This window comes from Bos indicus x Bos taurus, chromosome 18 (genome assembly GCF_003369695.1).
Source record: "Bos indicus x Bos taurus breed Angus x Brahman F1 hybrid chromosome 18, Bos_hybrid_MaternalHap_v2.0, whole genome shotgun sequence".
Classification (NCBI taxonomy): domain Eukaryota; kingdom Metazoa; phylum Chordata; class Mammalia; order Artiodactyla; family Bovidae; genus Bos; species Bos indicus x Bos taurus.
The window spans coordinates 12,506,053-12,521,685 of NC_040093.1; the positions used below are offsets into that span (position 1 = coordinate 12,506,053).

Genomic DNA, 15,633 nt, shown 5'->3' on the forward strand with positions numbered 1-15,633 from the left:
CCCAGAGAGCCCCCGAGGTCCCCTGAGTGACCTGCTGCCAGCACAAGCCTTGGCCTGCTCACTCGGCCAGGGGGGCCCTGGCATCCAGGGCCGACCAGAGACCACGGTTTCCTCTGGGAGGACTGTCCACCCTGGAAAGAACAACGAAAATCCCTCCTGGCGGCTCTCTGAAGCCACAGGGAGTAGTGTCTTCCCGCTCCGCCCTTCACCCCCCGAAATGTTTCTGTTTCTAATCCTAGCCTGGGCAGGAATGTGGCTGTGCAGCCAGGGTCCAGGGAGCTATTTTGGGGGCTCCTTTGGCTCCCCTAGCTTTGGCCAGTGGGTCACCCCTGGTCCTGGCTGCTGAGGGCCTCCATTCCCGATTCTCTCACCGCCCCTTCCCCACCTCCTGCCCAAAAAAAAAAAAAAGGGGGCAGTGTAAAACAGAGGGCCTGAGGGCTAAATTTAAACCGTCCCAAAGTCTGAATCCTTGGCTGAGTCACCCGCAAAGCTGCCCTGGCCTCCAGCCCCCCCTTCCCAGGCCTCACCCCTTTTTCTCCCCTCCCAGCTCCAGAGCTTGGGAGGGGTGTTACCAGATCACTCTGAACCTCAATTGGTCCCCTCCGGGGAATGGGAGGGCTCATCTCTGCCATCGGTCACACCTGTGCCGGGCCTTTTCAGTGGGGGAGGGGGAGAGTTTGAGGGTTGAGATTCTCCACTGCCCCCCACCTCATGCTGAAGCTTTCTGAGGGGCCCGGGGAGGTGGGAGTGGGGGGGCCCTGGCTTGTGAGGGGTTAAGGCCAGGAGGCTGGAGGGGGCCGGCCCGAGGGGTGGGGAGAAAGGGAGCAGCCAGCGGAGAGAAGTGGCCAGAGAGGCCCAGGGGACAGCCAGGGACAGGCAGACATGCGGCCGGGGCCCTCACAGGGCCCTTCAGGCCCCGTGACGGGAGGACCCTGAGCCCTGGGCCCGGGGAGGGGGCCATGGTGCTGCCTGCCCGACATGTCAGCCGAGGTGCGGCTGAGGCGGCTCCAGCAGCTGGTCCTGGACCCCGGCTTCCTGGGGCTGGAGCCCCTGCTCGACCTTCTCCTGGGCGTCCACCAGGAGCTGGGCGCCTCCGACTTGGCCCAGGACAAGTATGTGGCCGACTTCTTGGAGTGGGGTGAGTGCCCACCTTTCTGCAGGGGCTTCTCCACCCTCCACCCCCTCCCCCCGGCCCAGGTTTGGGGATGGGGGCAGGGCAGAGGGAGGAGGTGGGTCTGGGCTGGTTGCTGGGGGCAGGATGGACATAGGGCGAGCTTCCCATTCAGGAGCCCAGAACTTGGGGCGACGTGTGCCTCCCCCTGTGCCCCACTGGGCAGGGCAGAGCGGGGTCAGCAGAGGCCAGGGTAGCCATGACTCAGAACCAAGACTTGGGCGCCATGGTCAGCTGGGCTGGGCGCTGCCTCTTGTGGCCCCCCTGTACCCCCTCCCCGAGTCTAGGCCTAGGGACCTGCTGGGGAGCCCTGTCTCCTAGGGAACTCCCCACCACCACCAAAATGGGCTCCATGGCCCTCCACCCTGCCAGAGTGCAGGGGGAGTGGGAGAGACAGAACAGGGCAGCTGCCAGGGGCGCGGCCGACTGGCAGGTGTTCGGCGCCAGCCTCTCCAGCTGCCCCAACAGGTGCCCAGGCCCTGGGAGGGCGCGATGACTCAGGCCCCAGGGAGAACCAGCTCTGTAGACAGGCATCACCCAGCACCCCCTGGTTGGAGGAGGAACAACCAGGGTTCTTCTGGGAGGGCCCACTTTCTCTGCAGGTTCCGTGCTGCATGCCTCCCCCGCCACTCAAGTCCCTTCTGGCTGAGTGTTCCCCTGGAGACAGGTCCACAGGGAAGATGGTTTAGCCTCAGCCTCCTGCTTCGTCTGCCTTCAGCCCTTCCTGGCCAGGGCTCTGGTGCACTCAGGTTTCTGTCTCTCTCACATCTGCCATTCTGGCCCTCAGTAGCCTGCTCCTGGTCCTGGGACCCTGTGTGTCCCTGTCCCTGTCCCTGTGTCCTCTCTCTCTGCCTTCTGCTCCCTCTCGTGTCCATCTCTTTATGACCCAGGCCCTGCTTCTCTCCTTCTCATTTTGCAGACGGGAAGGTGGAGGCCAAGTACTTGGCCTCTGGGAGAACCTTCTCCCCACATCCCCCCAGCCCTTAGTAACTCTCTCAGCCCCCTTCTTGCTGCAGGATAAACTGAGACCTGAGGCGGGGACAGGAATCAGAACTCCTGTAAGGAGCGCTCCTTTTGTGGCCCGGGCAGCATCCTGCGGCCCCTCCCCTGCCAGGCTGCCGGGGCGGGGGAGGGGGCCTGGGTTCCCGCTGCCTTAAAAGGGCTCAATGTCTTGGCTCTCTCCTCCCTCCCCCATCCTGGGCCCTGGCTGCTGCCTCCCGGCCGGCCCACTCTCCCCAAACCCCAAACCCCAAACCCTCTCCGTAACCCACAGTATCTTCCCTCATCCTTAGCTGTACCCATCTCCCTCTCTCTCCTGCCTCGGAGGCTCCCAGCCTCTTCCAGGCCTCCCTGTCCCCCTGCCCCTGAGTCTCCTGCCTCCACCCTCTGCCCTCTCTCTCCCAAACTGCCCTCTACCACATTGCTGGCTCTAGAACCTTGGGCAGAGGACTTCACCTGTCTTGGGTCTTGGTTCCCTATCTGTAGATAAGGAGTGATAGTAAAACCTCCTCCTGGAGTTGAGAACACAGAGAGAACGCATTTGACCGCGTCTGCAGCTCTGGTGCCCAGGCTGTAGATCCATGCTGGCTTCATCTCCTTCTCCTGTTCCTTCTCCTGGCCCCAACCCTAAACTTGGGATTTCCCAAAGTGTGGGCCACAAGCCACCTGTATCTGAGCCTAAGGTGCTGGATTAAATTGCAGGCTCTGGGCCATAACGCAAGACAGACTGAATGAGAGAGTGCGCTGGGGGTGGGCCAGGTCACCGGGAGTAGGGACTGAAGCCCCAGGAGCTCTGTGAACTGGGCCTGTTTCTTCTCTCTCTGGTTATCACAGACTGCTTTCAGCAGACTTGTTAGCTCAACCCGTTCATCCTGCACCCCGGAGAGCCCTCTGGCCTAATGTCTGTCCCAGAAAGGGGTTCACAGACATCACACCTCTCTTCATAGGAGGGCAGTTTAGGGCCCCCCAAACCTCACAAAACGTTTATGTGAAGAAGGAGGCAGAGAGCCCTCAGGGGAGAGGCAAGGACAGGGGACGGAGGGTGGGACTGCCTCGTCTCCAATGTCAGTCCCTGTGATTCTGGTTCCCTCCACGCCTCCAGTGGAGCCCATCGCGGCGAGGCTTAAGGAGGTCCGGCTGCAGAGAGATGACTTCGAGATTTTGAAGGTGATCGGACGCGGGGCGTTCAGCGAGGTGAGCCTGGAGCAGCCAAGGCAGCTCAGTGGGGCTGGAACCTGCCTTTTCCTACAGTGGGAGGGGGACGTAGGAGACAGGCCTGAGAAAGTGATGAATGACTGAGTTTAGAGCCTAAGGCGAGGCTTGAGGCCAACGGGCGTGGCTTGTGGGGGCGGGGCCACTCCTGGGCCGGGTTACGGGCGGAGTCCTATCCCCGCGAGCCGGGTGTCTCCTGTCCACCTCCGCCCCGTTACCCTGTTTGGGCCTTCAGGTGGCGGTGGTGAAGATGAAGCAGACGGGCCAGGTGTATGCTATGAAGATCATGAATAAGTGGGACATGCTGAAGAGAGGCGAGGTGAGGGCCGGGCTGGGTGGGCAGGGTACTGAGGATCCCCCCCTTGCGTCGCCCCCTTCCCCGCCCGCTTCAGCTCCGGGTGTCCCGCAGGTGTCTTGCTTCCGCGAAGAGAGGGACGTATTGGTGAACGGGGACCAGCGCTGGATCACGCAGCTGCACTTCGCCTTCCAGGACGAGAACTACCTGGTGAGCCCCGGGCTGGGCGACTGTGGGTTCCATATTCTGGACATCGGGAAAGGTCTTTGGGTTATCTTTCTCCCTGACTCTCTTGGTGGGGAGTGAATTTCTGTCTAGTGACATCCTGGAGGAATGAGGATTGAGGGTGGTGGAGGGTGTCTGTTTTGGCCTGGGAAATCTCTGGTGGCTGCGCCTGCGGGGTCTCTGCCCAGGGATGGGGCGTCTCTGGGAGTCTTTGTCCTGGGATGTCAGAGATCGGTGCCCAGTCGGGGTACCGACCCCCATAACACGCCCCCTCCCAGTACCTTGTCATGGAGTACTACGTGGGCGGGGACCTGCTAACGCTGCTGAGCAAGTTTGGGGAGCGGATACCGGCCGAGATGGCGCGCTTCTACCTGGCCGAGATTGTCATGGCCATAGACTCGGTGCACCGGCTGGGCTACGTGCACAGGTGGGCGTTGCCGGGGCCCAGGGGCGCGGGAATCGGAGAGCTGTGATCCTTCAGAGGGTGGGGCCTGGTGAGACGACGAGAGAGAAGCTCGCGTATCCCCCTCCCCTTCCTTCTTCCCTCCGCACAGGGACATTAAGCCGGACAACATCCTGCTGGACCGCTGCGGCCACATCCGCTTGGCCGACTTCGGCTCCTGCCTCAAGTTGCGGGCGGATGGAACGGTGAGCCGTGTGTCGGTCCTGGGGCAGCTCCAGCGACCAATAAGGGGTGGGGTCGGGGTGGAGGACGGAACCGGAGGGGCAGGGTGTGGGGCGGGCCTGAGGCGTGCAGGCCGAGCCAGTGTGAGGGCAGGACCAGATATGGAGGGGAAAGAGGAGACCAGGACTAAGCCTGCTTGTGGGGGCTCGGTGTTAGAACAGGCAGAAGGAGGGACTAAGCTGCAGGGTCGAGGTTAGGAGGAGGCGGAGTCAGAGATTGGAGGAGCGGGGCCAAGCTCAGCTATGGTCCTGTTGGCTCAGGTGCGGTCGCTGGTGGCTGTGGGCACCCCGGACTACTTGTCTCCCGAGATCCTGCAGGCGGTGGGCGGCGGGCCGGGGACTGGCAGCTACGGGCCCGAGTGTGACTGGTGGGCGCTGGGCGTGTTCGCCTATGAAATGTTCTACGGGCAGACGCCCTTCTACGCGGACTCCACCGCCGAGACCTACGGCAAGATTGTGCACTACAGGGTGAGCACCGCCCGGGGAGCCTGTGACCTCTCCGCAAAGGCTCCCAGGTAACAGCCCCTCTTCCCTGCCCCTTCCGAGCAGGAGCACCTCTCTCTCCCGCTGGCCGACACAGGCGTCCCCGAGGAGGCTCGAGACCTCATCCAGCAGCTGCTGTGTCCCCCGGAGGTGCGCCTGGGCCGGAACGGAGCAGGGGATTTCCGGAAGCATCCTTTCTTCTTTGGTCTTGAATGGGACAGCCTCCGAGACAGCGTTCCCCCTTTCACGCCAGATTTCGAGGGTGCCACGGACACGTGCAACTTCGATATGGTGGAGGACGGGCTCACTGCCATGGTGAGCGGGGGCGGGGTAGGTACCTGCGACCCCAGCTCTGCAGAAGGTACCCCTCATACCTCCGTCATAACACTGAGGTTAGGAGAGTACCCTCCTCCTGGGGTCCTGAAATAAGTGCTTCCCCAGAACCCCTGCTCTGTGGGGGCCGAGTACTGGGAAGCCAGCAGTGACCTAGACTCACAGTCCAGTGGGAGACCCAGACTTGTCCCTGACAGTGACGCCCCAGAGAGATCAGGTCTGAGACAGGCGGGGAGGTGCAGGGGGCGCACCTCCTGATGCAGCATGAAAGGTCCTGGAGGGCTTCCTGGAGGAGGGGGCTACGTGACCTGGAAGGATGAGAGGTGAGAAAGCACCATAGAGGAACCCCCCTCCCTTCCTTAGGCCTTCTCTCCCTCAGCTGTTGGTACAAGCTCTCCCAGGCTTGCTCTGTCTGACTGCCCTTGTACTGGACACTACTGGGGACACTTATGGACCAAATCAGCCCTGGTCCCCACCCTCCTCTACTTACAGTTAGGAGAAGATATACCTTTACTGTGGCAAGTGCCCTGAAGGAAGCAGCAGGATGTAGTAAAATTACGTGGAGTCCACTTTGGATAGACCCCGGGCTGGGGTGGGGAGTGGTGGGCACTTCAGCCAACACTGGGAATGGGTGAGGGGCCAGTCCTGACAGCTGCTGCTCACCTCACATCTGTGTTTCTCTTGCCTAGGAGACGCTGTCAGACATGCAGGAAGGCATGCCGCTGGGCGTCCACCTGCCTTTCGTGGGCTACTCCTACTCCTGCATGGCCCTCAGGTAAGCATGGCCCCTTTGCAGCCTGAGAGGAGTGGATGGGGGAGGGGGAAAGTCCCTCCAAGAGGCCCTGGGGGCTGCTCCAGGTTATCACATCCTGCCTTGATGGCGCCCAGGAGACTTGCAGGGTCAATCTTGGAACCTTATCGTCTTGGGAAGTAAAGACTTGTAGGAGCCCAGAGTTGCAAGACCTTAAATTCTCAGACCATGAGAACTTTGAAATTTAGATTCAGTTGTAAAACCTCAGAGTCACAGACTTGGCCTTGCAGAATCTTCTCACTTTCCACTTTTCCATGTCTAGTGTACAGTCATGGGACCTCACAGTCTTAGAAAATAAGGAGTTTAGAATTGTTAAGTCAGTCTTAAAAGAACACAGACTCATTGAATTACATAACCACAAAGCCTTTTTAAAACATTGATTCTGCAAATAATACATTTGCCTATCACAATTATATCAGACAAAGCCCGCCAGCAGCAGCGGTCCCTGGCTCACACACACACACCTCCTTAACAACTGTGGGAACATGCTGTATTCTAACACGTTCTGTTATTGGACAATGTACTGCAAATGCCATTTCTTATCACGAACAAACTACCACACAATCCTGACCTGCTGGGGAGTGCTCTCCCCACTGGACCGGCAGGACTTAGTCAACCAGCCTTTCTGTCCTGACCTAAGCTGAATGAACAGCCACGAATTGGTCTTGGCAAAGGTCTTTATCCTCGTCCAGGGTCATTGGGTCCTTGAGGACCAGTTCCGTAAGAGGGACTGCTGAGTTGGAGGGAACATCACTTTTATTGCAATTTCATATTCCTTGGGAGGGTCTGTCTTCCTCCCAGCACCTGGGTCTGAGGGGGTAGGCTGCTCTCTACTGTCAGTCTTGGGATCCCACACCCAATCTGAAGACCACCTCTTTGGAGGTTGCCAGAGCTGGGCAGTGTGCCCCTCACTTCCTTAGTCCCTAAGGAGAGGGGCCTGAGAAAGGGACATGGAGACGGAGGGGAAAGGAAGATCTTAGAACATGGGTGTCTTGACTCCAGGTTCCCAAAGAAGGGAAGCTCGGCTTCCAGGGGCCTGAGGCCATGCCAGGGGCTGGCCTTTTCCTAACAAGAGGAGGACCTGTCCCTGCCCCACCCCCAACCCCCAGCCTGGCAATTTGTCCCCTTCACTCTGCCTCTCCCCCTCCTTAAACCACAGAGACTTCAGGTCTGGCTGCCCCAGGGCATAGGCTAGGTTGTCCTGCCTCTAAACCCAGGGGATAAGCAGCCTCTGGGGTGAGGCCAGTTCACCCTCCCACCCCTTGGCCACCTCCTCTCCTCAGGGATGATGAGATCCTAGGCTCCACGCCCATGGAACTGGAGGCCGAGCCATTGCCTGAGCCATTGCAAGAGCCCAGCCTGGAACCCACAGTGCCCCCACTAGAGGAAACGGTGAGTCCCTGGAGGAGAGTCAGTGAGGGATGAGAAGGGAAGGCCTTTGGGGATACCGTGTGCCGTGGAATGCTGGACCTCCTGGGAACTTCCTCAATAGAAAGGGGTGGAAGACCAAGTGGAGACAAGGCTACTTTGGTCAGATGTGACCCTCACAAAGAAATTAGAACAGGTCACTGAGTTCTAATTTCTAATGCATGGAGGGGGACTCTCAAGGGAGGGGAAGCCCCGGAGAAGGAGGAAAAGCAAAGAGAACCTTAAGAGTAAGGGCTCTGAGGTGGGAACCAGCTGATTTTGCTCTTAAATGTGAAAGGAGTGTAGCAAGGCTGCACTGTTCCAGGAGAAAGGACAGTGAAGAATGAGGAGTGGGGTGGCTGAGGCCAGCCCAGGCACACCAGACAGGGCCTTTCAGTGTGGTGTGCCTCCTCCTGAGGGCTCTGAGGGGCTGGAGACAATCTGAGCAGAGGAGGGACCTGGTCAAGTTGGGCAGTGTTGTAGGAACAGACCTTTGGTTTTGGTGTGGATGGGAGGAGACCAGAGTAAAGGCTGGAGATGAGTAGGACTGGGCTGGCATTACCCCTCCAAAGAAGGGAGTCTGGATCACTGTGGAGCTGTGGAGATTCCAGAAGGATCTAGGGGGTGCAGGAATAGAGGTCAAGGGAGGACCCCAGTCCTGCAATCTATGCTCAAGCCTTGAATGCTCCCCAGGCCTCAGGCCACCCTAAGCCTCGTTTCCATACCCAGGCTGAAGCGGCAGTTCCGGAGACCATTCCGGAGGCGGTGGCAGAGCCGGAGGTGACGCTGCGGGAGCTCCAGGAGGCCCTGGAGGAGGAGGTGCTGACCCGGCAGAGCCTGAGCCAGGAGCTAGCGGCCATCCATAAGGCCAACCAGAACTTCGCCAGGTCGGGGTCGGGGTCGGGGTCGGGGCCCGGGGGCAGTCACCACCTTTAGCAGCCTCTCAAGCCAGAGCCTCAAGGGCTCACGGTCCTCACCTCCCCGCAGTCAACTCCGCGAGGCCCAGGCTCGGAACCGCGACCTGGAGGCGCACGTCCGGCAGCTGCAGGAGAGGATGGAGTTGCTTCAGGCCGGGGGAGCCGCAGGCGAGTCCCTCACCCGCCCCCTTCCCTGAGGTGCCCGGGGGAGGTGGGCCCTCGGCAGGTGTACACACCTGGGGGAGGGCGAGGGGCCAGGCTGGGGCACGCCGCGCCACCGCCCTCGTCGTCCCTCCACGCGCCCTACGCCTCTCTCTTCTCCTTCCAGCTGTCACGGGGGTCCCCAGTCCCCGGGCTACGGATCCACCTTCCCATGTAAGACCCCTCTTTTTCCCCTGCGTCAAGCCTGCTGCCCCTGTCTGCTGCCCCTGTCTCTGTCACCCCGTACCCCCATCCAGATTTAGGGCTCCCCTCTCTTTGTGGTTGCAGCCAGTAGATATTCTCTATTCACCCCACATCGACCAGATCTCCCTCGTTTAGGCTTCTCACCATATCCCCATTCGGGATATCCCATTTGGGGTCTCCCTAGATAACCTCTCTGACCTCGACTCCCCTCGCTGTCTCTCTCCCACCGCCGAGGGCGGCCGGGCCGAGCTGGGCTCAGATCGGGTCACCTGTCCCTTCTCTCTCCAGCTAGATGGCCCCCCGGCCGTGGCTCTGGGCCAATGCCCGCTGGTGGGGCCAGGCCCCATGCACCGCCGCCACCTGCTGCTCCCTGCCAGGGTACGTCCGGCTGCTCACGCCCGCCCGCCGCGCGCCCCCGCCCAGCTCCACGTACCCGAAGTCGCCTCTGCTTAGCAGCGCCTCTGCGGGGCTCGGCCATTGGTGGGGAGGGGAGGGGTCTCGGGCAGCCAATCAACACAGGTCTCTAGGAAGCAGCCAATAATGAGTTCGGACAAGACTTAGGTTTGCGAGCCGGCCAACCAGAGCTACCCGCCCTGTGAGGGGGGCGGGGCGGGTGCCGGGGGTTGTGGACCCTCTTAGGCGTAGGCGGGGCAAGTCCCGGGAGCCAATCAGAGGCTCGCGTCGCTGGGTGCTGACCCTCGCCCTCTCCCTGCAGGTCCCTAGGCCTGACCTATCGGAGGCGCGTTCCTTGCTCCTGTTCGCCGCTGCTCTGGCTGTTGCCGCCGCCCTGGGCTGCATTGGGTTGGTGGCCTGCGCCGGCCATCTCACCGCAGTCTGACCCCGCCCGGGAGCCGCCTTCTCCGCCTGAACCCTAGAACCCGAGCCTGTTCTACACTCGGGCTCTGCTGGAGGGTTGGGTGACCAAGGCAGGGCCCAGAAGCCCCTCCCATCTCCTCCCAGTTCACAACACTCTGAGCGTGGGTCTCCGCTCCAGCTTCAGCCCCGTGATCCGGGCCCGCCCCCTGGCGGCCGGGGAGGGAGGAGCTGGGGCTGCGGCTCCAGGGAGGCTTGTAGCGGGGAATGCTGCTGCTGCTGCTGCTGCTGCTGCTGGGGGGATCGCGGACCTCTTCCGCCTGCCTAGCTGAGGCCCCCGACGTGGATGGGCAAGCTGCGACCTACAGAAGGCAGCAGGGCCAGGGCCCATCTGTTTCTCACCCTCCAGGCACCCCCACCCACATTGGCTCGCAAACCACAAATCTTCCTTGTGCATGAGGCCCCGCCCCCTCAGGAAGGCTCTCTTTCCGCAGCGAAAGTCTAGCGCGAGCTCCGCCTGCTTTCTTGGGAATCGTTGTTTTTGACAGCCCCGCTTTTTCCGGGATTCTCGCGCCCTCCTTCTCACATGCGCTGCTCTCGGAGCCCGCCGGCTCCATCCGCCTCGGCAGTTTGGGTATTTATTGACCTTTCCTCTGACCCGCTGACAGGCTCCAGGACCCCAGCACCCTAATCCACGTTTTGGATGCACTGAGACCCCGACATTCCTCGATATTTATTGTCTTTCCCCACCTAGGACCCCCACCCCCGATCCTCGCGAATAAAAGGCCCTTCCGTCTGCCCAAACTTCTGAAATTCCTTGGGGTCCGCAGCTTGAGTCGAGGGCAAGACGCTGCTCAGCGGGCCAATCGGAAGGCGAGCGGAGGCGGCCAATGGCCTGGCAGGAAGCTAGCGGGAGGCGAAGCGGACGAATCGGGTGGGGGGTAGGGCTGGGGGCGTGGCCTAGGAAGCCGGCCAATAGGAGAAGACGAGCAGGCCCCTCGGAGGCACCGCCCATTGTCCAGCTGTGGCCCAGCTGTGCCGTTCGACAGCGTTGAAGAGGCGGGCTGGACTGGCAGCTAGCGCAGCCATCCTCCTACCACTGCGCCTGCGCGGGCCACGCTCATCCGTTCCAGAGACTTGGGCTCGAGAAAAGTTGCTGCAAACTTTCCAGCCCGTTTCCCCCGCCCTTTCTCCCAACCAGACCCGCCCCCCTGCGGAGCCGGGAATTCCGAGGGGCGGAGCGTGGGCCGAGATGGGGAGTGAGGGGGGCCTTCGGAGGACCCTGGAGACGGCGGCGTGCAGAAGCTTAGTCTCGGGGCAGAGGTGGCTTCGCGCCCTTAACCCTCCCGGACGGCCCGTTACCTTCTCCGTTGTCCCGATGGGGAAACTGAGGCCCTGAGCCAGAGGCACACGCGGGGGGAGGCAAAAAGCGCGGCCTGAGGCGGAGGGAAAACAAAGGGAGAATCACGGACAGACAGGGAGGGGGACGGGCACACACACAGACACTGGGACAGAGACCCTAGTAGAGAGCTGGGCCTGGCATCGGTGTTGAGGAGGGGAGACGCGGGTCCGCGGGAGAAGATCGGGAAGCACGAAGTGGGGGGTGGGGTGGGGAGGGGAGACGGGCGGGGGAGGGGGCTGGGGAAAGCCCGAGGGAGGAGAAGGAGGGAGGAACTTCCCAAAGTTGCAAAACATGGCTACCTTGCCTGCGGAGCCGAGCGCGAGGCCGGCGGCCGGGGGGGAGGCAGTGGTAGCGGCGGCGGCGACCGAAGAAGAGGAGGAGGAAGCGCGCCAGCTCCTGCAGACTTTGCAGGCGGCCGAGGGTGAGGCGGCGGCGGCGGCCGGGGCCGGGGCGGGCGAAACGGCGGTGAAAGTGGAGGGCCCCGGATCCCCAGGCGTCCCCGGGTCGCCCCCCGAGGCCACTGCCGAGCCGCCCACGGGGCTCCGCTTCTCGCCGGAGCAGGTGGCGTGCGTGTGCGAGGCGCTGCTACAGGCGGGTCACGCCGGCCGCTTGAGCCGCTTCCTGGGCGCACTGCCCCCGGCCGAGCGCCTACGTGGCAGCGATCCTGTGCTGCGCGCTCGGGCCCTGGTTGCCTTCCAGCGAGGCGAGTACGCCGAGCTCTACCGGCTGCTCGAGAGCCGCCCCTTCCCCGCCGCCCACCACGCCTTCCTTCAGGACCTCTACCTGCGCGCGCGCTACCACGAGGCCGAGCGGGCCCGCGGCCGCGCGCTGGGCGCGGTGGACAAGTACCGTCTGCGCAAGAAATTCCCGCTGCCCAAGACCATCTGGGACGGCGAGGAGACCGTCTACTGCTTCAAGGAGCGCTCCCGCGCCGCGCTGAAGGCCTGCTATCGCGGCAACCGCTACCCCACGCCGGACGAGAAGCGCCGCCTGGCCACGCTCACCGGCCTCTCGCTCACGCAAGTCAGCAACTGGTTCAAGAACCGACGACAGCGCGACCGGACCGGGGGCAGCGGCGGCGCGCCCTGCAAGAGGTGAGGGGCCCGGGGCGGCGCTAGTCCGGCTTTCCCGGGGACGTACCCCCTCTCCCAGACCCGTTGTCCTCGGACACCCCCCCGCTCACACCCTCAGGCGCCCGCCGAGCGCGAGGAATCCGCGTGGATTAACTAGGCACTCGCCCAGCCCTCCACCCTGACACCGCTGCTCCTCTCGCAGAGGCTGGGGAGACCGCCTCCCTCTACTCCACTCAAGGCTCCGTCCCAGATCCCATCCGCGCCCGCGGCTAGACGTGGGGGCGGCAGTGAGAAAAAGGGGCTGCGGGAAAGGAGTGGCCTTTGTCCTCGCTCCCGGGCGTAGGGGCTTCTTCAGGCCCCTTCGCGGCCAGTCCCTCCCTGACCGCGGCTGTCTCTTCGTCTCTCCCGCCCCACCCCCCAGGGCCCAAACAGCGTGGTCCGTCGTCTGTCTTTGTTGTGAAACGTGAACCTTCCCCAGCTCCGGTTTCCCTGTAACCCAAGCCCTTCCCCTCCCACCCTGCGCGCCGGCCTCTTGCTCCTTCTCCGACGCCCGGGGGGAAGGGAAAGGGGGGGTTGGGCACCGGGAACTGAGCTGGCGAATCCCTCCTTAGTGTCTCCAAAGCCACTCGGCTGTTTTCAGGCGGACTCTGGAGACTTCGGGCAACCCGGTTGCTCAGCCTCCCGGATCCTAAAGCCGAGGAGTTGGGAGAGGAGGGTCCCCTCTCACCCTCAGCGTTCAGCTTGAACCTTTGGGCAGTGGTATCAGGACCAGGCTTGCAGGGACTCCTCCCTGGGGTCTCAGAGAGGAGGTTTCATTAACTCTCTGAAATTGCTCACAAAATGTTGGGCTGGGGAACATGGGGAGGCAGTGGGTGGCTTGTGCTTCCTCGGAGCACTTTGCCGCTGGCTCCAGGCAGGAATGGGGCTGGCCCGAGGGGAAACACAGCATGAGTCCACCACTCACAATCCTCTCTCTGGCCAGCGAGTCTGATGGAAACCCCACTACTGAGGACGAGTCCAGCCGCAGTCCTGAGGACCTGGAGAGGGGGGCGGCTCCGGCGGCTGCCGAGGGCCCAGCGCCAGGCTCCATATTCCTGGCCGGGGCCTCCCCTCCCGCACCGTGCCCTGCCTCCTCCTCCATCCTGGTGAATGGGAGCTTCCTGGCGGCCGGCAGCTCTCCAGCAGTGCTCCTCAATGGGAGCCCCGTCATCATCAACAGCCTGGCCCTGGGCGAGGCCTCCGGCCTGGGCCCCCTGCTGCTCACTGGGGGTGCCCCTGCTCCACAGCCTAGCCCCCAAGGGGCCAGCGAGGGCAAGACCTCCCTGGTCCTGGACCCTCAGACCGGGGAGGTTCGACTGGAGGAGGCTCAGCCTGAAGCCCCGGAGACCAAGGGGGCTCAGGTGACTGCTTCAGGGCCCTCTGGAGAGGAGGTCCCTACGCCTCTGCCCCAAGTGGTGCCTGGCCCCTCTACGGCAGCCACATTTCCACTGCCCCCAGGACCAGTGACTTCCATGGCTGCTCCCCAAGTGGTGCCACTTTCCCCACCCCCTGGCTACCCTGCTGGCCTGGGCCCCACCTCCCCGCTGTTGAATCTGCCCCAGGTGGTGCCCACCTCACAGGTGGTGACCCTGCCCCAGGCTGTGGGGCCGCTGCAGCTGTTGGCAGCTGGGCCAGGCAGCCCAGTGAAGGTGGCTGGTGCCTCGGGCCCTGCCAACGTGCACCTGATCAACTCCAGCGTGGGCGTGACTGCGCTGCAGCTGCCTTCGGCCACTACCCCAGGTAACCCCTTCTGGTGGCTGGGTGGGGGGGTGCACTTGTTTTGGGGAGGAGGGTGCTGCTGGTGCGCCTCCTGGGACTGCAGTGGGGGGAAGGGAGCTCTTCCCTGGCGGGTCCCAGATGCTCCTGAGGCTCAGGCCAGAAAGACTTGGCCTCACCCTGACCCTGAAGGGGCTCCTTCTGCCTCTGGTTAATCCCTGTGCCTGCCCTCCATAGGCTTCATCCTCACTTGGGCGCCTTGGCTCCCCCCTCTCCCCACAGGAAACTTCCTGCTGGCCAACCCTGTGTCTGGCAGTCCCATTGTGACAGGTGTGGCCGTGCAGCAGGGCAAGATCATCCTCACCGCCACTTTCCCCACCAGCATGCTGGTCTCCCAGGTCCTGCCACCCGCCCCTAGCCTGGCCCTGCCCCTGAAGCCGGACACAGCCATCTCTGTGCCTGAAGGAGCCCTCCCGGTGGCCACCAGCCCCGCTCTTCCGGAGGCCCACGCCTTAGGCGCACTTCCTGCACAGCAGCAACCCCAGCCGCCCCCTACCCCCACTGCCTCCGCGCCTAGCCTGCCCTTCTCCCCAGACTCCTCTGGCCTCCTGCCCAGTTTCCCGGCACCCCCGCCCGAGGGGCTGCTGCTGTCGCCCGCAGCCGTGCCCATCTGGCCAGCTGGGCTGGAACTGAGCGCCGGCACCGAGGGGCTGCTAGAGGAAGAGAAGGGGCTGGGAACACAGGCCCCCCACACCGTGCTGAGGCTGCCAGACCCTGACCCCGAGGGGCTGCTCCTGGGGGCCACCGCGGGGGGCGAGGTGGACGAGGGGCTGGAAGCTGAGACCAAGGTCCTGACGCAGCTACAGTCAGTGCCTGTGGAAGAGCCCTTGGAACTGTGACCCGCTGGCCCCCAGGCCTCCCCTGACAATGGTGCTCAAAATCCAGGCGGGGAGGAGGGACCCTCACAGCGGCTGCTGTCTACCCACACACACTACACCCTCCCAGGCCGGGCACTCAACCTCTCTGTGCCCTGGAGGTCCACTCCTCGGACAGGATGCTGCCTCTGTTACAGCCCTCTCCTTGGTCTATATGGGGAGATTTGGGGATCCTGACTCGGGGGCTCTGCCCCCCCTTGACCTGGTACTAGCTGTGAGCTGAAAGCCCTGCCGAACGGCTGAATTTCCCCTGCCCCCTACCCCCAGCCCTCTCCCTATCACTCCCTGAAACACTATTAATAGCTCCACTGATGTTCAGCGTTCTCAGAACTGCTTGGAATCCAGGGTGGAGGACGGGCAGTCCTGTGCCCAGAGACTCATGGACCCTCCCAACTGGGCCCTTCCTGCCCACAGGTGTAGGGGGTGTGGGCCGGGGTCCTCAGTTAGCACCTCCTGGACTAGAGTCCCCGGTACCTTGTCCAGCCCCAGACCAAAGATCCCCGACCACCGGGGCAACCCTGACCCCTGTGTCTAGTTTGTATCCTAAATCTTTATTTTTCTAGGACATGTTATGCCTTCATTTCCATTAAAATAAACAGACAACTAGAACCTCCGGGGGTGTGGGTTACCTTCCAACAACTTGCCCAAAGAAAAGCTAAAGTACAGAGAGCACACCTTGAGTTTCTGGCTTTGTGATCCATGCTCCCTGAGCG

At 62.7% G+C, this 15,633-nt stretch overlaps 2 protein-coding genes and 1 long non-coding RNA gene across 13 annotated transcripts; 2 read left to right on the forward strand and 1 right to left on the reverse strand.

The window, feature by feature from the left end:
- Positions 1-6: 6 nt before the first annotated feature.
- Positions 7-10,559, forward strand: DMPK (DM1 protein kinase). 11 transcript variants are annotated; one of them, XM_027515424.1, is made up of 15 exons: positions 7-1,138; positions 3,240-3,364; positions 3,618-3,701; positions 3,792-3,887; positions 4,181-4,329; positions 4,457-4,550; positions 4,848-5,054; positions 5,136-5,399; positions 6,092-6,177; positions 7,497-7,605; positions 8,350-8,507; positions 8,608-8,705; positions 8,866-8,912; positions 9,231-9,320; positions 9,658-10,559. In XM_027515424.1, exons 1-15 carry the CDS (start codon positions 979-981, stop codon positions 9,778-9,780), a joined length of 1,890 nt encoding a protein of 629 aa, XP_027371225.1. In that variant the 5' UTR covers positions 7-978; the 3' UTR covers positions 9,781-10,559. The 11 variants fall into 11 exon arrangements, with proteins under 11 accessions (XP_027371225.1, XP_027371223.1, XP_027371224.1 ...); XM_027515422.1 differs by having other exon boundaries at positions 9,235-9,320; XM_027515423.1 differs by having other exon boundaries at positions 5,136-5,384; positions 9,235-9,320; positions 9,658-10,401.
- LOC113876330 lies at positions 10,468-11,549 on the reverse strand. Its single transcript, XR_003506456.1, has 2 exons — positions 11,457-11,549; positions 10,468-11,191 (listed from the first exon to the last, which is right to left on the reverse strand). It is a non-coding gene; the product is annotated as an uncharacterized LOC113876330 (long non-coding RNA).
- On the forward strand, positions 11,413-15,534 carry SIX5 (SIX homeobox 5). The gene is made up of 3 exons (XM_027515418.1): positions 11,413-12,251; positions 13,213-14,009; positions 14,268-15,534. Exons 1-3 carry the CDS (start codon positions 11,449-11,451, stop codon positions 14,882-14,884), a joined length of 2,217 nt encoding a protein of 738 aa, XP_027371219.1. The 5' UTR covers positions 11,413-11,448; the 3' UTR covers positions 14,885-15,534.
- The last annotated feature ends 99 nt before the right edge of the window (positions 15,535-15,633 follow it).